At 52.9% G+C, this 25,653-nt stretch overlaps 1 protein-coding gene across 1 annotated transcript in view; it reads right to left on the bottom strand.

The window, feature by feature from the left end:
* LOC122368176 (vacuolar protein sorting-associated protein 13D-like) overlaps positions 1-25,653 on the bottom strand; it is a 44,034-nt gene that overhangs the window by 1,823 nt on the left and 16,558 nt on the right. Inside the window, exons 21-58 of the mRNA XM_043341878.1 lie at positions 20,830-20,981; positions 20,359-20,566; positions 20,000-20,165; positions 19,618-19,751; positions 19,204-19,337; positions 18,400-18,769; positions 18,078-18,184; positions 17,730-17,807; positions 17,397-17,590; positions 16,981-17,175; positions 16,481-16,594; positions 16,245-16,342; positions 15,826-15,977; positions 15,310-15,460; positions 14,744-14,932; positions 14,294-14,429; positions 13,567-13,637; positions 13,058-13,236; positions 12,336-12,740; positions 11,891-11,987; positions 11,543-11,673; positions 10,093-10,271; positions 9,450-9,594; positions 8,895-9,115; positions 8,508-8,598; positions 8,103-8,216; positions 7,700-7,880; positions 6,381-6,556; positions 5,804-5,945; positions 5,255-5,532; positions 3,932-4,023; positions 2,896-3,013; positions 2,346-2,528; positions 1,810-1,984; positions 1,361-1,554; positions 1,017-1,129; positions 614-754; positions 68-259 (exon numbers count right to left, since the gene is read on the bottom strand). Coding sequence (XP_043197813.1) covers positions 68-259; positions 614-754; positions 1,017-1,129; positions 1,361-1,554; positions 1,810-1,984; positions 2,346-2,528; positions 2,896-3,013; positions 3,932-4,023; positions 5,255-5,532; positions 5,804-5,945; positions 6,381-6,556; positions 7,700-7,880; positions 8,103-8,216; positions 8,508-8,598; positions 8,895-9,115; positions 9,450-9,594; positions 10,093-10,271; positions 11,543-11,673; positions 11,891-11,987; positions 12,336-12,740; positions 13,058-13,236; positions 13,567-13,637; positions 14,294-14,429; positions 14,744-14,932; positions 15,310-15,460; positions 15,826-15,977; positions 16,245-16,342; positions 16,481-16,594; positions 16,981-17,175; positions 17,397-17,590; positions 17,730-17,807; positions 18,078-18,184; positions 18,400-18,769; positions 19,204-19,337; positions 19,618-19,751; positions 20,000-20,165; positions 20,359-20,566; positions 20,830-20,981 — 6,196 coding nt within the window. The remainder of the gene's footprint in view (positions 1-67; positions 260-613; positions 755-1,016; positions 1,130-1,360; positions 1,555-1,809; positions 1,985-2,345; positions 2,529-2,895; positions 3,014-3,931; positions 4,024-5,254; positions 5,533-5,803; positions 5,946-6,380; positions 6,557-7,699; positions 7,881-8,102; positions 8,217-8,507; positions 8,599-8,894; positions 9,116-9,449; positions 9,595-10,092; positions 10,272-11,542; positions 11,674-11,890; positions 11,988-12,335; positions 12,741-13,057; positions 13,237-13,566; positions 13,638-14,293; positions 14,430-14,743; positions 14,933-15,309; positions 15,461-15,825; positions 15,978-16,244; positions 16,343-16,480; positions 16,595-16,980; positions 17,176-17,396; positions 17,591-17,729; positions 17,808-18,077; positions 18,185-18,399; positions 18,770-19,203; positions 19,338-19,617; positions 19,752-19,999; positions 20,166-20,358; positions 20,567-20,829; positions 20,982-25,653) is intronic.

Below are 25,653 nucleotides of genomic sequence, written 5' to 3'. Positions count from 1 at the left end.
TCCAACAATCAAAGCCATAAACGAATCGTTATCATCAATTATATCACCAGTATCCTGCGCATCTCACCTGAAATGGACTGTATAGTTGAGTGTGTATGCGCCGGGACTGCTGTGTGACAGCACGCGCACCATCTCCGTCGATATGAGCACGCGCAGGTCGCCGCGGCCGTAACTGAGCAGCTCCGGGTACAGGGTGTCCCGGTCGGAGGTGGGGGTGGCACGCTGCTCGCCGGGACACAGCACCTCGTACGCCACGAACCTGACCGATAAGATGCGAGTTATGGATGAGGCACAATTAATTACGGCCCCTAGTAGAACAGCATTTTAAAATGTCACCAAAAAGCTGATACAGCCAGGTAGATGCAAGGAACCAAACATGCCAAAAATGTAATCTTTCATTCAAATAAAGAAACCCAAATATGGTTAAAGTCATAACTTCCATGATCCTAATCGTCAAAGGCGGTAATATAAGATGACAGTCATCAACAGCCTCCATTCCGTTTGAACTTCCAGCACGAAGTGCCGTACTGAGGTGTACCGAGGTGCCGGTGTGTCTTTACTGTAGATCTGCTGTACAATGTAAGGATAATGGTGTAAACATCCAAACACGCACCTTTCGTCCGGGTGCCGGTCGGTGACCGTATTCAGCAGCTCCTGTCCATCTGCGTCCCGTCCGCTGAAGCGGGGCAGCAGGCCGCCGGCACCCTGCACCACGCGGATCGGACGGACCCGCGGCGGCGCCTGTCGGTCGGAGCTGGGGCGGGCGGAGAGACATATGTCAGGGCTGGGTCGGTGGTGGTTAGGATAGCATTTAGCGTAGATTAATGGGTGGTGATGAGTAGCCCAATGCTCAGAATTTCTGTAACATTACGGCGTCTCTCATTACCGAGGCTGCATAACAATCTTGAAAACACAAGCAGCACCATAGCATCTCACAGTCATGTCGTAAGCAAATGCCACACGACAATGTGCAGGACTTCGGCTCCGTCCACGACTCCGGCTGGGTCGTAACTTACCCGCTGCTGGTGTCTTTGACGGCCTTGGCTGCTCCGGTGGCCAGGTCCAGGAAGCCCACCGCCGGCTTGGTCACCGTGCCCACCAGACCTTTACCGATACCGGAGAAAAATCCCTGCGGACAACAGGACGGTTAGAAGACTGACGTGGCAACAAAGTCACCGCGGGGTAAATAATGGTCACCTAACGACGAAAGCATTTGTAAAACGGAGATTCATAAAAAAAAATGGAATCAGGCATGATGAAGGGAAACCAGCACGAACGCCTGAAAAAAAACTCATTAATACCAACGACTTCACCAAAAAGGGACGGCATCCGCAACTGTTCACCCATACGCGTCACTCACCCAGACTCCCTCGGCGGAGGCGCCCTGGATGGGCTGTACGACTAGCGAGGAGGCGCCGCCCCACAGTCCCAGCCCGAAGCCACGCAGGCCGGTCATCAGGTGGTCGTCTGTTCCGGGGTTGTCCAGGATCCGGCGCCGGCTGTCGTCGTGCTTTTCATCCATGGTCACCCAGCCGACGGCGTCCGATAGGGAGCCTGTGGGGAGGGCGAGAGAGGTTAGCAGAGGTTCACCTTCACACGCATCAGGACAGCCGCTGGATGGCATCAGCCGCTGGATAAGTGCTCTTACCCAGACAACAGCACCTGCGGTTAAGTTGGACAATGACCAGAGCTGATGGCGCTCGCCATCGACCTGCGACTTTGGATACGGCCCTGTAACTTTGAATACTAACATATGACCCATGCCACAAACCCGTGAGCGTGACCTTTGAGATGTCCCTGACCACTAACCTGTGACCTTAGCCGTGGAGTTGGCCACGCCGTGGGTGACGTTTTTCACCAGAGCGCCCACGTCTCCCTCACGCACCAGACCGGACACGCCCTCTGTGACGTCACTCAGCAGGCCGAGCGGGTTGCCCAGGAAGTCGGTGGAGCCCAGGATGATGGCCGCCTGAGACTTCAGCTCCTGAGGACGTGTTCACAGGGTGGTGGAGCGTTAGCGGAGACGGCGAGTGATGAGGACTTCGTGAGAAAAGTTTTCACACTTAAAGTTTCGCGCGAATATTTATTTGTAAAAAAAAAAACGCGAATGTAGGAACTTGACTGGGCAGTTGTCTGTAAAAATCGACAAAGGTAAGCTTACCACCCAAAGAACTACCGAATGCGTAAATGCGTGACCCGTTTCGACAGATACACGAGCGCACGCGTGAAATCATGAGTCCAAAATCCACCCCAGCTGCGTGAGCCGACCGATCGACAAAGAATATAACCAAAACCACGCCCAGCCACAACCTGTGCCGCCGGCTCTTCCCCACGACCAATCTCACCTCCTTGTAGTGTTCAAGCACGGAGTCAGTAAGTTTGGCGGCCGTCTCAAATGGATGGTGGCGCACGAACGGATCCAGCTCGACGTGAGCTCCCTCGAACTGGACCAGTCGCCGGCCGAACTTGGCACGCACGGCCGCCAGCTCGGGCCGCAGCCGCGCCGAGGTCAACACGCTCAGACGCACCTGTCCGGCGCGGGATACGGGAGAGGTCATTAGAAACGCATATAGGGGCTGTACTTCTTAGCTGGATTGATATATGGCCTTGCATTCGTTTGCAATTGTAGTAATGTGGTTGTGGTCCATCATCGGACTCAGGTATCGTATTTGAACTACTTGGTTTACGATATTTTATGATAGACGAGCTGGAAATATGTGTGCCGAAAACGTAAAAACTACGCTGACTAGGCTGCTGCTACCAGCATAACAGTTGTAACGTCTAATATGCTGAGTCGATATCTGTAGTCGATAAGTGACACTGGGGTGGGGGACGGCCATGACACAGTCGTCCAGTCATCAGCCAACGGTCTCCCCCACACCGCGTCGGGCGCACCTTTTTCAGGGCGAGCTGCAGCAGGCGGCAGTAGTAGCGCGTGTTCTGAGACGAAGTGGCCGCCTTTAGGGCCCGCTGCGTCTCGTGGTCAGACTCCTCCAGCTGGTTCACCTCCGATCTGTCACACGGGTCAGGGGTCATATCAGACCAGTCAGAGGGTCAAGGGGTCATCAGAGAGCTGTCACACGAGGTCAGAGGTCAGCACAGAGCTGTCAGAAGGCTCGGACCTAGGCCGTGATCTCACATCTGTCACACGGAACCGGGGAACAGGGGTCATCTTATATATTCTGTAGCAGCCGAATTCATAAGTCACCCAATAACAAATAAGCGATTTGAAGCCATCTCAAGCCTGTCAAGGCCAGCTGCAGCCAATGGTTATGTGAAATCATATTTAGTCGAGGTGTAGCATATTGCAGTTTCAGATCAGGTTCCGCTACGAATTCTCGGCTTCAGTACCACTTCACAGACCGACTGGCGGAAGTGCCTGCTCTCCCCGTTGCCAGGCGTTTTTGTCACCCGGACATCTGTTACCGGGCGGCCGGCGGTTGGACCGGCGCCAGAGAATAGTTTTTGCACACATCATGACTCCTTCCCGGCACTGACATAAAAACTACCGTCTATTTCAAACAGGCAATGCGTTCGCACGTCACCCTCTCAGATCCCAGACTGATGAGATCTCAGTTCTACACTTACTGTGAGCATTATAAACCGACAACTCAATTGAAAACCCGACTGTGGTGCTGTTCGCATTCACCACAGTCGACAACCACAGACAGCCCGTCACGTTCTAATAATCGGACTAACAGCACACGAGGGAAACGGATAATACCTGACTAGGTATCGGAACAACAAAGATATAACAATTTAGTAACTACATTGGATTCGCAACGTTTTATCAGCGTTTTATAATATCCGATGCAGAGCTGCTCACCAGCATCGGACCATGCAGCTGCTGGACATCCTGTAAGCCCCATAATACGCAAACGATTACCTGTGGCCCTATTGGTCCTAGTCCGAAAAAGGAATGGATACTCACGCGTCGTCCTTGTATCCGATGAAGTGGAGCAGGTGGTACAGCAGCCGCTCCTCCAGCGTCAGTGTCAGGTCCTTCACCGACAACACCAGGTGCTGGGTGGGAAAACGGAAAACGTTATCGTTATGTAGGTATCGGTCAAATAAACGGATGAATATGTACCAGTAAAACGCCTTTTGGGCGAAGAACGAGCGAGCGAGATAGTGAGCCCTGCACGTGCGGAAGGGAGAGAGGGTACTTCCAACGGGCTTGTGCAAAGCACCCTTCTAACCGGTCGCTAGCGGTGTGCCAAATTTGAACGCAATCGGCCCAGCCGTTCCTGAGATCTGAAAGCGGCATTCTGCACGTGCGCACGTGCAAACGGGGTCCAAAATGACTTTTGCACGGCACCCTACTAACTGGTCCCCAACCGTGTACCAAATTTGAGCGCCATCGGCCCAGCCGTTCTCGAGATCTGGAAACGCCCCCTGCACGTGCGCACGTGCAGTAGCACCCTAACGGCAACACATGGGAATGCATTGCCTGATGAGTGCCTACCTGTATGCCAAGTTTCAGCGAAATCGCCCCAGTAGTTACCGAGTTACTGAAATGGGAACAAATTTGGCACCTCTTCTTTTTGCATTTTGCACGTGCAGTGGGGGTCACTCACATAGATCAAGAGTATCCGACCTTCGGTAGAAGGGATGCAGCTACCCTATAAAAATTACCGCAAGACAATCACTCAAGCCGCTGCTGAGATATGGACCTCTCAAAATCACTACTTTTGCAAAACTGCTTGAACACCCTTGACTTTTCACGTGGCACGTGCCACGACGGTCACTGAGATGTATCAAAAGTAGTCAATTACGGGGTAGAAGGGATGGGGCTACCCAGCAAAAAAGACCGCAGGCCAATCGGTCCAGCGGTTGCTGAGATATAAGCCTCTCAAAAGCGTTACAGGCCGGGCCGGGCCGGGCCGGGCCGCTCATACTGAGATTTTCCCGTTATATTGAAAAGACTTCGCTTCGCTCGCTGCGCTCGCTCGCTCGTAATCGGTGTTTGGGTTATATACCATTTCCTTGTGTTTAGACGAAGAAAATAACGTCAGTGTCGAGTGCTGTATGGACAAAGCGAGAAGACCATAGCTTCCAAGAAAAAATGCCACATAGAATTCACCTGGACTCTAATTCATCTACCAATGTCAGGCTGTGATCTACGGAACGCTGCGGCATTACTGTTTCAAACTTTTCCCTTCTCGACGCCACTGCCCATCACAAAATGTACACAGCTCTCCCACTCCCTCCTACCCTGACCCGGCCTCTTCTTCCACCCCCCATTCTCACGCACCTCCAGGATCCTCCACCGCTCGCAGGCGCTCGGTACGCTCTGCACAGCGAAACACACGGCGGGCAGGTGTCTCCTATCATCTGTAGCCGCTCCGGGCGTCACATGGAGCACACATGGCGCCTGGGTGTCTATGAGCTGACAGTCGGCCTGCACGTGGCGCACGCTGCCGTCCAGGGAGAGGCGGGACGCCGTGCGCCGGCACTCTGCCGCGATATCACCCAGGTACAGGTACAACAGCTCGGCCGGCGGGGTGGCCGATACCAGGCTGACGCCCACGCCTGTGAGGGCAGCGGAGGGGCCGATGAGGTTAGGGAATGCAGAGCTAATATGTTGTTAATATATGGAAGTCTATGACTTGAGATCGAAGCACGCGTTTCTATCATTCAGCTTAACACCAGCATTATGATACCAATCTTCTGAGACCAATTTATGGTAAAACAGGCGACAAAACTTAGTATCCAATAGCCATAAGGCAGCCAGAGCAGAGACCATCAACTGCCATTAATGCAGTTTTCCAATCGTTTCCCATCCCATCCCACTTTGACCGACCTGCCGGCAGGTGCAGTTTGACGGTGAGCTCCGTCTGCCCAGCGGCCGGCCGCTCCTCGGTGGACCCAGCGGCGGCCACCAGTCTCGAGCCGCTGCTCTCTCCCACCACTAACCAGTCGCGGTCCAGGCGCGCGAACGTCGGCTGATGGTGGAGAGGAGGGGGAGGGGGTCAGTCGTGGTGTGGACTGGGATGGTTAGCACAGCCGGGGTGCGTCTACTGCCAATCCCAAACATGGTCATGCATTGAAGTCAACAGGAATCGCTACTTCCGGCCTGACATCTTATCGCTCATAGTCGCCAGCTTCGAACAACACAGGCTTACACACGAGACAAAATCTTGAAATATAACATGTTACTTCGCTGAGGTGATCACAGCGGTTAAATTCCAGGCGAGGCATTACTCACAAACATTTACGCATAACATGTCAAGCTTTGCCTGCCATACTCATAAAACACTACACAGAGAGCGTATGCATTCGCTGGCGACAACTCCCCACCTAACACGCAATCCGCGACTCTCCCGCTGGCAGCTGGCGACTTCTCCCTGTCCCGCCTACCCGTCACCCCTCCCTCTCACCTTGCCGGTGGGTTTGGCGTCCGTGACCTGTAGCACGCGCGTCGGTCCGTCCGTCACCACCCTCACAGTGAGCTCCCCGGAGCCGGGCCACTGCATCTGCGGCTGGACGGCCTGTTCGGGTGGTATGGGGCTGCCCGGCGGTAGCACTGACACCGGGCCGAGCACTGCGTGCTTCCCTGCCGATGGAGGAGGCGGTCAGGGAGTCAGGACGGGAGCAGAGTGGATCGTACAGACAATTGGGGTGGTGTGCCGATAGGGTGGCTAATGGAGGCCTCATTAGTTTTACGATGCTAAACGAAAAATATGGATAACACGTATCAAGGTACCGTAAGGTGGGGCTATTTGAGACAGTGGGGCTATTTGAGACAGTATTTAAAATTGCTATAAAATAAAAACCACTCATAATTAATGCTTAATTTTTTGCTCAGGCGATTTACTGCTCGATTCCACACCTCCCTGAGCAAAAATATCACACAACAATCAAACGATCTTCATTTTATAGCGATTTTAAATACTGTTTCAAATAGCCCCACTGTCTCAAATAGCCCACTTTACGGTATGTTACTGATCAAACCTGCAAAACATTTCAAGGACTAAACGGTTCATTTTAAACACCATGTATGAGTGAAGATGACCAACCATGCATCGCACTTCAAATGCAAGTCTATTTCATTCGCCACCGAAGACTGCCTGCCTGTACCAATTAGTTTTGTACACACTGGACTCTGGAGCTAAAAAAGATAACATTAGCAGGTTGCGGGGTTCATTATTCCCTTCCTGCGATTCGCGTTACAGGTCACAGCAAGCCATTCTAAATGGATTGCTGACGATAATTTTAGAGCGAAGTACAGAAGAAAACACTAGGGATTATCTACAGACCACAGGAACACACCACACCGGCCACACTGTTACAGCACGCACACCAGGCGACAGCATGCATACAGACATATTATACGCACAGGCCTGCCATCTTAATCCGCCGCCTCCTGCTGAGAACAAATAGGGAACGGAAACGACCATTACTGAATGAATAAAGTAACACAAAACGCACATAACGCGGATTACACAGCGGACTGGACAGGGGCGTGGGCAAAAAGTAGCCGTTCACCGACAGTACATTGTAATTTGAATAACTGAAGAATGTGCGATAGTGAACTTAGCATAATTTCGGGGCTGCACGTGGCCAATATGTGCAATGTGCATTAAAGGTGCCACCTGTTCTGACCAGACCAGTCTCCGATCTAACCCACATATTCCCAGAGTCCACTGAAGTCCCTCCCTCCCTCCCTCCCTCCCTTCCTCCCTCCCTCGCTCCTCACCTCTGCAGAGCCCGCTGAAGCCGTCCTGGGCCTGTACGAACAGGTTGGGGTGCTGACAGCAGAGCCGGCCGTCGGCCGTGAACTGCCAGCGCTGCGTGAACTGCCGGCGCGCGTCCAGACGCCTCAGCCGCAGCGGTACACACTCGTACGGCTGGATACCCGGCGTGGCGATGTCCAGCACCTGGCGACGGAAAAGCGGAGTCACTTCACGGTCATTAACTGCAGTAGGTTAGAGAAGGATGGATCACGAGATAGTTAATAAGGTTATGTTTAGTTCACATCAGCTGCATAAGTCATCAGCATATAAATGAATTTCATGCATTCTCAACACTAGTTTCTCTCCCAACATTTACTCCACCAGACCAGATCAGCGGCGGCTCCGCCCGGTGCCCCGTCCGCTCACCATCAGCCGGTCGGTGCTCTCCGGATGACGGAGGTCCCGCGGCGGGCTGCTACCCTCGTGCACCAGGTGACCGGTGGGCAGGTGACGCCACAGCTGGGACCGCACACCGGGCTCCTGGAGACGACAGATAGAGCGTCACGAGCGAGAAACCAAGCGTACTCGTAACACACAAGTATATTTTTACTTTTTTTATATCCTGCATAGTAGTTCAGTCTAGACTGGTCTAGAGCTCCTCATCAGTACTAAGGTGCGGGATAGTACAGCTGACAGCACCTTCCTAGCGATACGAGACTGTACTTTGCCTTCAGTTTATCGCCCCTCTCGAGCACAGACCCCTGGATAGTTGACAGCTCTCTACCCACCAGGTCCCCCCTCCACCGTCTGACCCCTGCGCCGAGTACCGACCTTTCTGCGCAGCACCACCACTCCGTCCGCCACGTCCAGTACCAGCTGGCGACACTCGACGTTCTGGGGGTCGAACGCCGCGCCAGACGGACTGAGGACGTACCAGGGACGGGTCAGAGGACAGTACAGCAGGTCAAGCATGGGAAAATTCGAAATCGTAAGAATTGTATATCGTCTCACCAATTGGCCACGAACCATATTGTCATACTTCGTATATTGTGAACATAATTTACCACAACTGATATTCTGCATTGTGCTATCATTCCTTTTCAAGGATCTATTCTTTCAGGCAATTACCTTTATAGCATTCATAGAGGCAGTGAAATTCTCTGTTATAAAAAAAAAACTAGCAACTCATTCGTTCTCCTGAGACCATGCGCCACCTACCCTCCGAATGTGCCGGAGAAGGCGATGAACATGAAGTTGTCGTAGTGTAGGGTCTTGCGCTGGTTGAGCTGGTTGAGGTCGAAAGTGTCGGCCTGTCCGCCGGGTGCCACCACGGTCAGCGTGGGTCGGCTTTGCGGCTGGCACGGCGGCATGTCCCAGGCGTAGGGCGCCGAGCAGCGAGGCCGAACCGCACTCCGGCGGTAGTGCTCCTGGGTGCCGCTCTGCAGAGGGCGAAGGGGAGGGAATGGAGACTCAGCACTCAGGTGTCTGGATAGGGCGAGCTAGCAGACAAAGTTCAACAATCAACATGATTTCACGTAGCGATGCGTAACAACCATTGCACATTGAACTACAGAATAGAAACTAGTCAGTGAGCGATCGTTTGAAAAAAAAACAGCAACACATCGCAAAACGTAGCTAATAAATTGTAATTCAATATGACCGCATACCTAGCCGTGTGTTGTGACTTATGCCTAATAGTTGGCGCATAATGACTTCGTGATGTGGAGGTGCCCCATGATAATCCATCCCCCTCTCAAGCAGCTGTTGTCTGACCTGGTAGTAAGTGATGTTGACCTCGGAGAAGTTGTCGACTCGGAACGGGGGCGGCATGGCGTCCGCGTCCATGAACACGACGTAGTAGGTGGCGCTCTGGAGGACCACCTCGACGCGCAGGAAGCGACTCAGGCCGTCCTTGTCCCTGGCACACACAGGACGGACGGCTAGGGTAAGATACAGACACTGTAGGGGCCGGACATTATTTTGTGTGACGGTTGGTAGGAATCAGGACTGTGGTCAGAGAACGAATTTCAACGCGGTGTGACGGGAGTTGTAATGCTAGATGCCAGAGACAGATGCGCACAGGGTGTTCATTAGTACGCAGGTGCATGGCCTGAAACAAAGTCGACAACCGATATAAAATATGTCAACCCTGACCTAGCGACAACCTTTATCTAGACCTAGAGCGTAAAAATCTTGATTTAGGTCATTGGATACATCCTGATCTCAGAACTTGATGTGTGTCTGGTGACCTGGTCTGACCCGACATTTACGAAAACCTTTGCACGCGCCCACTGACTTGACGTTGATGTGTACCTGGACTCTGAACTGATCATAGACCTCTGTACACCATAGACCTCTGGTGTACACAGGTCATGAACTTACATTTACGAAAACCTTAGAACACATCGTGACTGACCTGACGTTGATGTGGAAGCTGTCAGTGCGGTCGATGAGGAAGCCGCCCGACCAGTGACAGTCGGCCACGTCAGCCAGTTTGACGCAGAGCAGGTGGTCGCAGTCGTGGCGCGGCCAGTGGAACGCCATCTGGGAGTCGGGCACGGCCAGCACCCACTGCTGCTGCGCCGCAGGGTTCACCTGCGATTGATGGACGGACGGCCGCGGCGGGGGTCAATGGGGGGTATAATTGGGTAAATTGCGTGTAAATAATTATCAGCATCAGCTAACTAGCTTTCAGACAGCCTTCCGGCTATCCTCTACAGGGTGTCCGGATAGTTCTGGCGCTTTTCAACATTTTCTAAAACAAATGCCATTGGTTCATAGATACTAATCAATGGATCAAAACAATGACCAGGGACACCAAGCCACATGCTTCCGCTACGTGCTCATTCAATGTAACCATCGCCGGCGCCGACGACGGCCTCGACGTAGGGGAGGAAGCGTCTGCGGGTTTTGACGATGCGGGGCATTTCCAGGTCCTCCCATGCTGTCATGATGCGAGTCTTCAGCGACTCCAGGTTGGGGTGAGAAATGGCCTAGATCCTGTTCTACAAAACGCGTAGCACGCCTTAGTCGAGCGGGTCAGGTTAGGAGAATAAGGCGGCCTGATCTCATTTCGCCACGGTGATCTGGCCCGGCAAGCTCCTCTGTCAGTTTAGCTTGAATGGCAGCGGCGTTGTTGGAGGGTGCTCTGTGCTGTTGAAATGCGAAGTGACCCTTAGGGCATGTCGTCTTGACCCTCGGGTTGATGTGGCTGTCCAGGAACCCCTCGTGGGCCAGCCTGTTATTCATTTATTCGACATTGACGAAGATGATGGGACATTTTTGTCCATCAGACCCCCGCACTTTCTTCGATTGCCGCGCTGAAATGCTGCTCCGTTCCCATATCGCGTTCGAAACGGTCTGAGGATATTTTCTAAGGAATTCCCGAGTCGAAATAAACCTTTACCTGCTAAACCATTCATCGAAAAACGCCGCATCGCGCTGCAACTCGAGCCTCGTTCAAGTCGCACCCGGCCGCCGCGCGCAGGCATTCAGCGACAAGGCGCATCTTCGCCCATCTACCCATCACTGAAAACGATTTCAAGGTCATATTTACACGACCTCTGGCTGAGCAATCAACGAGGGGTCATGTCTGTGATGATTGGCTGAATGTCCAATAATCACAGCGCGCGTTACACGGCGTCCAAAAGAAGCGCCAGGACTTTCCGGACACCCTGTAAAACAGATGTCGCGCTGAGTCACACTTCCCTACAGGATATCTACCGCAAAGAATTCAAGCCACCACTAAAAAACGGAGTTACCAAAAGCTGCACATAAATCACACGATCCTATTGCAACCCACCCTTCAAATCTAGCTCTCGCTTCACCCTTGTGCTCTCTTCCGACCCGCGCCGCCACCCACTCACGAATGACTCAGCGAAGTGCAGCTGCGAGAGTAGCAGCCGGTGTGACGACCTGTTGTCGACCTGGAACCGCGGCGACACGGTGATGATATGGGTGTCGCCGTACCGACCGCGGCCCGGGCGAGTCTCGATACCTGTCGGGGCGGTACCGGTTAACGGTCAGAGCGGACGCCGATGGACAGGGAAGGGAAGGGAACGTTATGTTGTAATGAAACTTATCGAATCTACGTGAAAGGTTGAATTGCCCGAGCGGGCATGAATTCAGTCCACGATACCAAGAGACAAACCGCGAGTCAATGCGCGGTGGCAATTTCCCACTTCCATCGGACGTTATCTGTAACTACAACTCACCGACTACGTAGACGATGTCTGGCCGCCGGGTATCGCGGGGCGAGACACGCAGACGCCGGAAACTGAGACCGGGCTGCAGGTGGAAGTGATGACACCACTGGAGACAGAGGAGAGGGCGGTCAGACACAGCTGATGGTAACGCAAGGTGAGGGCAGCATCATCATTGCCATCATTTATCAGTACCATGCAGCAAGAACAACAAAATAAAGTATTGAGGCACGTTTTGATTAATCAATTTCTATAACTCACAAACAATGCAAATGCAATCATGTAAAATTTTACAAATCATGTAAAATAATATCAACGAAATAAAACTGCAACATGATTGCTGGATTGAAATAATCTATGCAGCCAAAGCAGGCATACGAAAAGCCCAGAATAAAGGTAGCCCTGTCCGCGCCTAGCACCATCCGGAGTCGCCTAGACGAGCCCATCGGTTACTCACCCGCGGTAGGCCGTCCGGGTGCTGTCCGCGCCCCAGTCGCGCCACCATCATGTGCGGCGCCTCGGGGTCGCTCAGTGAGAACATGAGCGGCGCCACAGAGCGGGCGCGCTCGTGGTCGGCCTCCTGGCCGGCCGCCTCGGTCTGCTCGGTCTGCTCCTGGGCCACCACCAGCGGCAGGCCGGTGCGGTTCACCAGCCAGTAGGGAGCGCTCACCGACAGACGCAGCCAGCCGGCGGCGCCGTGCCGCAGCCGCGCGCGCAGCTGCAGCAGCCGGCCGCGCGAGTCGCGCAGAGCCACCGGCGCCCAGTCGAGGCCGGCCACGCGCGCGGCCGTGATGTCCAGGGCACGGTCCGGCCGGCAGCCCTCCACGCTGAGCGAGAGCAGCAGCTCCTGCTCCAGGTCCACCTGCGGGAAGGGCGGGACGGGACGGTGAATACAGGGCAGGTGGAAAACGGCGGACGGGGGGACGGAAAGATGAAAGCAGAACGCTACTTTCAGTTGAAGAAGAAATGAATGACAGCCACTCAGCTAAGCCACTCAGTCTGTACTCTCTTTTGCGACTGTAAATGTGACTGATGTAGCTTCACTGCCTCGAGACGATTGGCATGACGCCAGCATGAACGTCTCTAACGATCCTTAAGCACCCTTACTTCAATACTTGTCATTCTTCACCGCTGCTTCTCAGCCACCACTTCAAATTCGTCCCTACCAACTTCACTCACATCGACCAGAGCGGCCTGTTTCCCGGCGTCGATGCGCCGGGTGGCCTCTGGCGGCGGATCGGCGCTGCTGGCGCCGCAGGAGACCGAGTAGCGCAGCTCGCAGGGCAGCAGGTTCACAATGGTCACCGGCGGGAGGAGGGTGATGGTGTGACCTGGCTGCTGGCCAACGCCCAGGCGGCCTGGCAGGGCAGAGAGGGGCAGTATTGCAGTCAGTATACGATACAATATGTGAAGTTAACATATACTTTGAGTTTAATCATCTTTCAGATGGCTAGATAAAAACCTTAAACTGAATGTAACCAAAAACTTTCACAAATAACAGGTGAAGCCCGTGGATCCAAGGACGTGAACTCTGTAAAAAAATCGAGACTTCTGAAGAACTACAGCGAGGCGAGACAATAATACTCGTAAACTCAATTAGTGCGACCCAGTTCTCCGTTCAGATAACAGTCATCGCTCTCATACTGACAAAATACCACCATTCTGCATCCCGTTCCAACGTGACTGACCGGTGGCCGCCTGTCGGGTGTACGGCGCCGGGTCTTCTGGGTAGCTGTCCCGCTCGATGTTGACGCAAAACCTGAGCACGGCACACGGTGGGGTTTGTTAGAAGGCTGTCGAAGAGAAGCCAGCACACCGCGAAACACTGGTAGCTGGGTAACCGAGGCAGAGAGCATCTGCTCCTGGTCGGGAAGCAGGATACGCCGTAAATCACTGTTGGTGAGTTTACGTGGAAATGGTCTGAAGGCGCACCGAAACTGATAAAAATAAAGTAATAGCAAATCATGTTTAATCAAAACTCAAGTGAAAATGAAAACAACACAAGGCGCATTCCAAGAAAAAAGCAAACAAAAAGAAACAAAACGAAATCAAGGATCTCAACACACCCAAAAAGGAAAAGGGTCGTGTCGAAACTAAACCAAAATGTCATTTAATTATGCACCAAATGGTGAGGCCGATGTTCAAAATGGAACACAACCAGGAACGAAAAATTAATGTTGAAGCTGTTATTAGTGATGACGAATCCCACAGCATCTGTTAATAGAGGACGGTGAGAGGCCGGACCGATGAGCGGAGGGATCTGCGACGACGACCGTCTGTCGGAGCGTGCAGGACCGGCCGGATCAGGACTCGGGGCACCGTTAGTGAACCGTCAGTCCGTCCCATAGTGACCTGTAGACATCGGCGGCGTTCTGCCAGCTGCGGCAGCGCCGACGGCCCGACTCTCCGGCCCACCAGCGCCACGGCTGGGCGGTCAGGCTCCAGCCTCCGCCGGCGGCCGACAGCGGCCGGCCCAGCTGCTGACAGTGCACCAGCGCCAGCGGCACGGGCCGCCGCGCCCCGGGGCACACCTGCAGCACCCGCTCCGGACCTGCAACACACGCCGCACCGACTGCCCGCTGACACACTGCGCAGAGCCCAGGGACGGCCGCCGCGGCGGACTACGGCGGCCGAACTACTGCCTACTGCGCCCGGCGGAGCCAGGTCAGAGCGCCTCAGCGAACACCGATAGCCGTTTACGGAGTAAAACGAGAGGGTGGATCACGACAGTGCTTTCAAATAACATTATCCGTGATAATATTCTGCAATCAGTGTTCGCTGGCTGAGGCGGGCTGACCGGCGCCCCCTCTCGGTCCGGGTCCCTCCCGGCTCCCGGTGACCCGTCTGACCTGTAGTCGGTCCGGCCGGCCAGGTGACTAGCCGCCGCCGAGTGCCCGGGCCGGCCCAGGTCGGACGGCCGCAGCGGCCGGCCCGCGTAGCCGTGCGTGAGGCGGTGCGGCGGCGGCGTGGGGCGCCACCAAAGCAGCGCGCCCACGCAGCGCAGAGGTACCGACAGCCGGCCGAGCGGCTCCAGCCGGCGACACGTCACGGCAGCTTGTAACGACACGGCCACTCACAGAAACGGATCGTTTGTAACGACACGTCACGTAACGACACAGCGCCTCACAGACACAGGTGGTAGCAGCACGGCGCCTAACAGACACGTATCTTTTGCTCAATTCCCAACGAAAGACCTGGATCGCTCGCTAATTCGCCAAAAAATTGCCCAGCCAACAATGCATTTGGATATTATGCGAGGATTTACACTTCACTAAAAATAACAACAAATCTTACTGCAATCGTAATGTCATCTCGAGAGCACAAGTCCCTGCTGCCTACCATGGATCCCAACAGGCCCCAGGTCACCTTTCCATAATCACAAGCATTTCGGACCTGTCTCCATCCCGCCCTCTTCAAATGCTGCCACCTACCTCCGATGCGTGGTATGGCGCCCTCCATTTTGACCTCGACCGGGTCGGGCAGTCGGTTGGCGACCATCAGCGCCGATCGGACGGTGACCAGTTTCCGAGCAGTGCCCTGCAGGGTGACGGAAAACACCACCCGCGCCGGCGGCTGCTCCATCTGAGGGAGGCGGGCGAACCGAACGGCCAGCTCAGCGACCGGCGCGCGACAAGCTCGCGTGAACAAGTGGTGATGAGGGGGAACATCGGTTCCTTTTAACTTCTCAGAGCATGAGATGCTTAGTCTAAGTGGTTTACAACCAGAAATACTTTTTTAGCAATTTCATCGTCACATGATTCAGACACAAATTAATTCAAACAAACGCCAGCGAGAAAAGGAAAAAAAAACAACAACAAAAAACCCTTGCAACTTCATAACGATTCCGAGCTCTGACAATACCACACGGGGTGATCGCAATCAATGTTGCTTTCAGTTCATCTTTATAACCTCCCCCGCCTATCGGACTCCCCTCCACCCCCACTGACCCCGCTGGGGTGCCGGCCGGGCACGGGCGCCGTCTGTCGGAAGTACACTCCGACCCTGTCCACAGAGACGGGCGAGGCGGGCTGCCAGCCCTCCACCCACACCACCAGCTGGTGCTGCCGAGTGGTGTGCGTGTCCTGGTGGCGCAGCTTCCCTGGAGACGGAGAACGGACCGTGAGCGACATACACACGCAGGTATGGACGGAGGATGGACTTCCAATTTAACGGTGAGGGCAAACCAAAAGCAACACTCATGAACGGGTCATACCAATTCGATAATTATTTGATGTCTAATATTGCGACAATCAGCATTCGACATTAGGTATACCCACTTCATGAAATAATGCTTCATATTGCGTTCAACAGACAAAAATAACGCAGATCGTTAGTAGGATGGTTTTCCTTCAACCCGGTTACGTACCGCGTCCGCCGAAGGTGAAGGGCACGGCCTCGTCGACGCCCACCTCGGTCCAGCCGCCGGGGCCGCCCGCCGGGCCTGCCTGAGCCGCGTCCTGGCCTCTGCGGGAATAGAAGACAAAGGATCGAATGCACGACCTCGCAATAGAACAATCATGAAAAGATGAAATGTGAATGAATCAATTGACCAAAACAGGTCACCATGTATTACAATATATTTTCCAAATACCAGCAACTGACCCGCTGAACGAGGTGAGAACGGTGCGGAACTTCAGTCGCGATCCGGTGTCGTTCTTCAGACTGAATGGGACGAACGGACTGCGCCGGCGGCTGGCCACACGCGGCCCGCCCAGTCTGCGGGTAAAGTGAAGATTGGCAGGTCAGATACAGCTGGCCAGTCCCGCACATCCTGAGAACAGGATAGCGGGAGGTCAAAAAGGGGGTGGGACATAGCCGAAGCCCGCCAAGCCTCATTTCAAGACGGGGGTCGGGAGGCAAGCCAGACGCAACAGGTCGAACTGGTCATCCCGTCGTCCAACAGACACTGTTCGAACAGCAATTACTGCACACTACCACTCACCTGTCATAAGAGGCACTTTGTCTTCCAATCAATGCACATCATTCCTCCAGACTGCATGCAGCCATCCCTACCTACCACGTCATGAACACACCCTTCTTGTCATACCGTCCCCACTGTCCCAGCGCCTGCGGCCCTCCTCCTCTTCCCCTAGTTACCGCACCTGTGTCGATTGTAGTAGTCCTCAGTCCAGTTGGTGCGAACCATCGAGTACAGCTCCAGAAGCGTCGACGTCACGTTCACGTTGGCCTGGTGCTTGGAGCGGATGTTGACGGTGAGCCGGTCGCTGGAGGTGGGGGACGGTGAGGTGCCCCCGCCACTGGAGGCGGCCGACTCCCGTCGCCAGTCCAGCTCACACCTGGAACGGAGAGGAATAATGTGTGGATATTAAAACGTCAAACTTTTGCTATTCGATTCAAGACTAGGCTCATTCAACCCAGCATGCCGCCGCGAGACTCAAGCCCACAGGGTGAATGAACCCATTCACATAAAAATGAACCCATTTCACAAAATGGTACCGGGCATTCGCTGCGAACTTCAGAAAATATTCAGTATGTCCGCTTGCCATTCGATCCTCACTTGAACGGTTCGATGCACGGTTCCCAACCGGAGAGAGCTCGGTTGTAGTAGTCGCAGGAGAGCTCGCAGGTGGCCTCGCCAGCGCCATCTCTCGAGTGGGACACCAACAGATGGTTCATGCACAGTTCCACCAGAGGTACGTCCGCGTCACCGCAGTCGTCGATCACACATATTGAGAACGATGACGTGTGCAGCTGGAAAGAATGGCCAAGTCAAACCATGAATATCACTGACCATATCGGTGCTTGGTGAAGCGTGTTATGAAAAAGCAGAGTACTGACTAGCATTAGCAACCCTCCGCTGCCATGGTGTGATTCATGAGGCACAACTCACGTTGATTTTGCGCAGGTCGAAGAGTGGCTGACTGGGCAGCGGGTCCGGCGGCACAGCTTCTGTCGTCGGAGACGCGTGCTGAAATAATTGTCAACATCAGCGGCACTGCATCAAGACGTGCTAATCTTATTATACAGCAGGTAGACCGATGTAAAAGTAGGCAGTCTAACCGGAAAATACAGCTGAACACACTTATGCTGTATAAAAGCTCTACGACGGGGTGTATGAAAGCATGAAATAGAAACAATATCTTCGCCAGCAATGTTACACACTGAATGTCACAGCTCAAACTAGTCAGTATCTCAATATCCAAACTAGCTGAAACTCGTCGGCGGGTGTTGTTCTGACCTGTGTGAGCCAGATGGCAGCGTCGTCCAGCCGTCCCTGACAGACGGTCAGCGCCCTCTCACAGTCCTCCTCAGCGAACCCGAGACGCTGCAGCTGACGCAGCGGGGCTGAAACGAGGCAACATAACATAGGGTAAGGATGAGTCACTTCTTAGCTGTATGGTTGCATTATAAAAAACGCATAATTAAATTGAATAAGAGCTGCACCAGTCTTCATCAGCCTTCTGTTGCTAACATACTAACCCAGGCTTAACAAAGTACTGTGAATACATCCGCTTACTATCCAAATCCAAATAGACCAACGACACAAATTCATCACGCACCCTGCAGGTTGACGGGCTGCGCCGAGAGACGACCGCCGGTCTGCGCCACCGCTCCCGTCTGTTTAGGCAGGCTCTCCATGATAGCCACAAACATCTTCATGTCGTGGTAGCTAACCCGCACGTTCAGCTGCTGCATCAGCACCTCCATGTGGAAGTGCACCTCGGTATCGGTGGCGTCCAGGATACCCCGCGCGGCATCCGGAGGCTGCTTGCCGGCTATCTCGATGTTGACGGTGGCCGGGTCTACGATGGAGAGCGCGGTCTCCTGCTCGGCGCCGCCCAGCAGACAGCTAAACAGCTCGCAGTTCTGCAGCTCGCAGCTGAGCGGCTTCTCGCGGCTCTGAGGCCGGTACTGCACGCAAGCAGTCGTCTGCGGAGAGCGGAGACGGACGGAGTCAGTGGACACACAGCTAGGGAAAATGATAGACATAACAAAACATATCACGCATCATCGGCCGCGGTAATCCTTAAAAAGTAAATAATGTGTACGTGACCCAACAGCGGCAAACACACAGATCAGGAATCAACAGGATGGTCTGCTGAACTTTAGAAAGGAAAGATTCCGAACGCAGCAGCCGGAGAGATCACACCAACAAGCCTGAGTAGTGAGCGTTGAACAGCCTTCGCGCCACTTTGAGTATGACCGCAGCCGAGTCGTAGAGGGTGGGATTCACAGTCACACAATCACGCCGCGGCTTCAGCGGTCCTACAACCTCACCTTGAGTATGACGGCGGTCGAGCCTGAGACAATGGAATTCACATAATCAGCCCGCGTCTTCAGCGGCCCTAGTGATCTGACCTCACCTTGAGTATGACGGCAGCCGAGTCGGAGAGGGTGGGGTTCTCGACCAGCACCAGCTCACAGTCGGAGACGTTCAGCTTCAGCTCCAGACTCTGCTGCGGCTGGCCCAGCACGGCCGCCCGGCGAGTCACCACGCCTGACGAGAAACGGAGGATGACAAAGACATCGCGGTAGAGTAAGGTAAAATACAAGCAGGCAACATTGCCAGAGACCACATTGAGCGAGAAAATGCAGACCGTATAGCATATTTACAAGTATTTGCGCAACGCATTAAAAAAGAAGACCGTTGACATAGCCCTTTGTTGGAGAAATACCGCACGATGATGGGAAATGAACAGCTCTAGCAGGTGCACCTATAATAACGCTAGCGTACCCAGATCATGCATGTTTCATTCCGCCCAGTGTAGGGCTCTTACCGGCGCCGACGGCCATGCCGGCGGTGGGCGCGGCTGACGGGTTGGCCGGGACGACCACAGACGGTGCTGACGGGTCCTCCGGAGGAGAGACACCGTCCGGACTGGCGTTTATGAACTCGTTCACCTCACGCCACCTGAGACAAGAGAAGATAAGGGGAAGTTGGTGTGACGTATGGTCAGCCGTTCTATCCACAGCAAGTAGGCTAAAGGCAACCGAACGCATAATTGAGGAAGCAGGAGCCATGATAAAATACGAAAAAGAAATTTCTTCCTCTATCGAACTACCGTTCCCTCACCAGCAGCTCGCTTGCGCTCTAACATCTCCGCCCAACCAAATGTCAAGATGACCATCATCCGCCACCCATCACTGTGTGTAGCTCACCAGTCGAGTACGCCCATGAGCCGCATGCTGTTGAGCAGCACTGTGAACTGGGCGTGTTCGGCCGAGGCCCGGTAATGCAGTTCTGCCTGGAGGCTGCGCTCCGTCTTGGCAAACAGCGGCTGCAGGATCAGACTGAACACGTTCGAACGCTTGTTGGCCGGAAAATCTGACGGAGAGAAGGGCAAAGTCAGACATTCGTTAAGAAACTCCCTAGGCAGTGATGTCTGTGGGTATACCATAATCAAAGTTGAGATTGCTAGCTTCCGCAAACGTTCCAATCAATGGTAATTTATTAGCACCTACCAAGGGAATACAAGATGCAACTGCAAAAAAAAACGACAGTCCGACATGGAACCCACCGGTGAATCGTGTGTCGTGCAGCCGGATCTCTCTGGACATTAGATCCACGTCCTTGGAAGAGTCGGAGAAGCTCTCGAAGAGCAGCTGTGAGCGGATGAAGTCGACGCGGGCCAGCGCGGCGGCGTCATCGGTCACCAGCTCCAGTGAGACGTTCTGCAGGTCCAGCCTGACCGACATGGTAAGCCACACCGTCTCCGGCGCCAGCACCTGACCGGCGGGGACAGGGTCGTGTGGGTCAGAGATGTCGCCCTCACCGCACACACAAAAAAAACTGCCCGGAAGATTTTCGACCGGACCTAATAAATCATAGCTATCTTATGTCAATATAATAACTAAAGGAATACAGCTGTTGGATAAGTAATGTAGCCTAGCCTATAGTATTTAACAATCCTGTTCGTTTAACTTCATTCGAATTCGATTCAGCCACATGACTCATCAATCCGATTCGGCGCTGTGGCGCCACCGCTCACCGGCACGTGGTGCGGCTGGATGAGGTCGGTGGGCTCCATGCCCAGCGGCTCGCCCAGGTTGTGCACCAGCAGGCCGCGCACCAGCTTGTACTGCGGCAGGTCCACCGACAGGTCCAGCGTCGACAGGCTGCCGCGCACGCTCATGTCTGGCACTGCAACGGGTGAGAGAGGTTAAATCGGGCAGTATACACGCTGATTGCACTGCCAGAAAACTGAGGGCGAGGTACATACCTAGAGCGTATCTAGGAGGAGTGTACCTAGAGCGGGTACACATAGAGGCTGAAAACTATGCTTATTGGACCATGTTCGCTACAGCATTTCCCTCTTGAGGTGTTTTGAAGCAGGCGACGTCAGCAGTCGTTTCCGAGTCTAACATGCAAAAATGTGTCGCCACTTACCTCCGCAAACTTACACATGAATACCTAGGTACATTGTGCGAACAGGAGGAGTAGTAAATGAGAATGGTAACGAACGGAAGCAGCGTTCCAAGACCAAACGTAGTATGTAAATAACTTTTAAACAAGATCACATATCCGTATCATTAAAATTTGTTAAGTATCAGAATTTAAACCCAGGACAAGATCTGCGTTCCGACACGTAAACACGTAAATCCACGTTGAGCAGGGCTGGATACACCAGTATAACGCCTTTTGGGGCGACTAACGGAGCGAGCGAGAGGGTGGGCCTTGCACGTGCGAAATTGCGAGGGGGTACCTCCAACTGACTTGTGCACGGCACCCTACTAACCGCTCTCCAGCGATGTGCCAAATTTGGGCACAATCGGCCCAGCCGTTCTCGAGGTCTGGAAGCGGCACCCTGCACGTGCGCACGTGCAAAATGGGTCCCAACTGACTTGTGCACGGCACCCTACTAACCGGTCCCTAACTGTGTACCAAATTTGAGCGCAATCGGTCGAGCCGTTCCCGAGATCTGGAAACGACCCCTGCACGTGCGCACGTGCAGCAGCACCCCAACTCTGGCACATGGATATGCAGTGCCTAGTGGGTGCCTACCTACATGCCAACTTTCAGCGCAATCGGCCAAGTAGTTACCGAGATATTGCAACAATTACAAAACTGACACCTCTTCGTTTTGCACGTGGCACGTGCATAAGGGGTCACCCACATGCATCGGGAATAGTCCAATACTTGGTAGAAGGAATGAAGCTACCCTACAAAAATTACCGCATGTAAATCGGTCAAGTGGTTGCTGAGATATAAGCCTCGCAAAAGCGTCCGCACGGCCGGCCGCTCATACTCAGAAATTTCCGTTAATCTAAGGAAAGACTACGCTCGCTTCGCTCGCTCCGTAATCATACATGAATCATGATCATTTTGCAAGAAGATATTACTTGTTGAGGAAGTTATATATTTTTATAAGCTTGATTTTCCTCGTTCAGAGCTGCATTAACCAGTTCCTCGAATTAAAAAAAAAAACATTGCACAATTTATCACTGAAAAAAATATGCACAACGGCAGCGATTTAGCTGCCAAACTCGTCAATAAATAATGCAGCAATTTAACTCCAACGAGTGTGCGCCGCATTCGCCTACTACGAAGCTTTCTTTTTATTGTTTATAGAAAAATTCTACAGGGTGCGGACGATAAATTAGGACAACTTTCAGAACGCAATTTGACCGATAAAATGAAATGCGAGTGGATATTTGAAGGTGTACATTTCATTAACTGTTCTTTCCAGGCTTTTAGACTGAATTTTGAATTGATCGCTGTGTTTTCAAGCATGGAGGAAGAGAAAAGGGCCGCCATTGTCGTTGGGCTCCGCGCCGGGAGGGCCGCTGGCGAGATAGCAGAGTTCAACAAGTTGCCCAGGAGCCTGTGCTATCGAATTAAGAAGGAGTTTGATGAAAGGGTGGCGGGTGGAGAGAACCACGATGAAGTTTCGGTACAAAGGAAGACCCACAAGAGGAGGCGAGATTCCACCAGGACTCCGGAGTTCGTCGAGCAGCTTCAGAACGCGATTGATGAAGATCCTGGCAAATCAATGCGGTGTCTGGCTCGGGAGCTGAACGTGGATGAGAAGACTGTTCGGAAGTGCGTTCATGAAGACATAAGGTACAAGTCCTACGCACTCAAGAGGCATCAATTCATGAATGAGACTACCAAGGAGAGAAGGTCGGACAAGGCGGCCAGGCTGCTGTGCAAGTTGAAGCACCCTCAGGACACGAACCAGCTGATCTTCTTCTCAGATGAGAAGAATTTCTGCCAGGATCAGAAGGTGAACAAGAGAAACGATCGTTGGCTAAGTTCTGATGTTGAAGAAGTGCCAGTTGTCATGTCAACGAAGTTTCCAGCCACGGTGATGGTGCTGGGAGTCATCTCCAATGAGGGTGATGTCATGCCGCCTTTCTTCTTCGATGAGGGGCTGAGGGTCAATGCTGATGCGTACATCCACGTGATGGACACAGTCGTGAAGCCATGGATGGAGGGCGTTGCTGGAAACCGTCACTACGTCTTCCAGCAAGACGGAGCACCAGCCCACAACGCCAACAAAACGCAAGCATGGCTGGAGGAAAACGTGAAGGAGTTCTGGCCAAAGGACACCTGGCCCCCCAGCTCCCCTGACTGCAACCCCTGCGATTACTTTCTGTGGGGCGTTTGTGAGCGGGAGGTCAACAAACGCCCTCACAACACCAAGGCCTCCCTAAAGACCAAGATCACCGAGGTGATGGCCTCCCTGGACAAGGCCATGGTGGCCAGTGCCTGCAAGCGGTTCCGCAACCGCATCGAGCGTGTCGTGGAGGCTGAGGGGGGATTCATTGAGTGAGGCAGGAAGTGGACATAGCAAGGAGGAAGCGTGAAAAATTTGAAGTCAATACATTGATTTTCGCAGGAGTTATGTCGTTTCTTGTAGCACATGCAAGTTTGTCCTAATTTATCGTCCGCACCCTGTATTTAGGGCCTTGGAAAAATTCATTGACAAGCGAGTTTCGTGCAAGGAGGTTGCGCCTGCTCCGGTTTTATTAGTTTAACGAATATTACAGCTTGGTTTATTGAACCCGTGTGCAAATCAATTGAAAATGGGTTGTGATGGCGGCACCATTCCCCGGAGGGATGAGCTGGTGAGGACCAAGAAACAGGGGGAACAGAAGGACAAGGACTCTGTGAGGAAGTTCAAGTGGCAGAATTGCAGCATTAGTCAGAGCAAATTGGAGAAGCCCATTGTGGCTTGTGAACTGGGAAATTTGTACAGTAAGTCCTCAGTGCTTGAAGTGCTGCTAGATAAAGACAGCAAGCCCATCTTGGCTGAGCACATCAAAGGCCTGAAGGACGTGAAGGTCTTGAACTTATCTGAGAACACAGCTGCTTCTGTTGGGCCATCCAAGGGCGATAGTATGGTGGATGAGGAAGCATCAGAGTACATCTGCAATGTTACCGGTCTTGAGATGAATGGCAAGTACAAGTTTGTGTTCCTCTGGTCCTGTGGATGCGTATTCTCGGAACGAGCCATCAAAATGGTAAAGTCTGAAACCTGCCACAAATGTAACACCCCTTTTACTGATGATGATGTTATAGTTCTCAATCCTGATGATGATGAGCTGACACAAATGAGGGCCAGGATGGAAGAGAGGCGGGCCAAAGCAAAGGCCTTGAAAAAATCCAAGAGGTCAAAGGAAGCAGAGGAAAGTGCATCCGCAAGTGCTGAGCCAGCTGCAAAGAAGAAAAAGTCTGGCACAGAAAAACAAGCAAAGGCTCTTGCAGGCCCCTCCATCAATCTGCCTAACAATGGCAAGCTCGTGGATCCTGCCTTCGCTAAGGCATCTGCCTCATACAGTGTTGCCAAGGACAGCCAGAAGACAGAGGTGTACAAATCCCTGTTCACCTCTCATGAGTCTGCCAAGACCAGGCAGACAGCCCACTGGGTCACATACAATCCCTTGTTTAACTGAATGGCAACTCTCAACCATGAGTGGTATGTTTGTTGGGAGCTTCTTATCCAGCAGTGTCACAGATGCAGGTGATGGATCAGTCCACCCAGCTGTGTTGGCTGATCCTTGTACAACAGAGACAGTGTCTCACTGAGTTTGTGTGTCTGTGACTCAGTATGCTGGGTTTGTTCAACAGTGTATGACTGGGCCTGAATGCCGCTGATGTGCCTGCATGTGTAACAGTGGGTGCAAACTTTGCATACAATGCCACTGATCTGAGGCCACTGGGTGACTTCTGTGAGTGCTGTGTGTGGTTTGTGGACATTGTTGACACATGGTACTTAGCTTAGTGGGTGTGCATTAACTATGTGTAAAGAAAGACTGTGGCATAATTGTCCTGTAACATGTCACCATGAGCTGTATGTCAGTTCTGTTCAGCATATTGTGATGGAACAAATGTGTCATCGTCAACAATAAATGTAAGCCGTGAAGCAATCTCTGCTCTGGGATAGGGGCGAATTCTGATGTGTCGTGCAGAGAAAGGTGGACAGACAAACAATGCACAGAGATCCACCACTGAACACTTAGAGACATGGCACACACAAAACTATTTCCAACATTACACTTATCACCCACAAATGGTTGCAACTCTGATGGCTGTTATCACCAGCAACTATCACTTGAGCTAAATGAAAACAATACTCAGCACTCACATTGGAGCTTCAAAATAAAAAAGGGCTGGAGATCAAAATATTTTTTACCACAGCGAAACGTAGATAGTAAGTCAAATAATATTCAGACCTTACTTCGGAAGTTCAGAACCACCATATCACATCATCGTTACGGAGCCGCTGAACACATCCTTAGCGGTCGGGAGAAAGGGGACATGACATTAACCCCGCGTTCGATGTCTCTCGGACGACGAAGATTTTTCGTCG

This window comes from Amphibalanus amphitrite, unplaced genomic scaffold (genome assembly GCF_019059575.1).
Source record: "Amphibalanus amphitrite isolate SeventyFive unplaced genomic scaffold, NRLGWU_Aamphi_draft 000031F_arrow, whole genome shotgun sequence".
Classification (NCBI taxonomy): domain Eukaryota; kingdom Metazoa; phylum Arthropoda; class Thecostraca; order Balanomorpha; family Balanidae; genus Amphibalanus; species Amphibalanus amphitrite.
The sequence above is the reverse complement of the archived record's forward strand: the minus strand, read 5'-3'. Positions and strand labels throughout refer to the sequence as shown.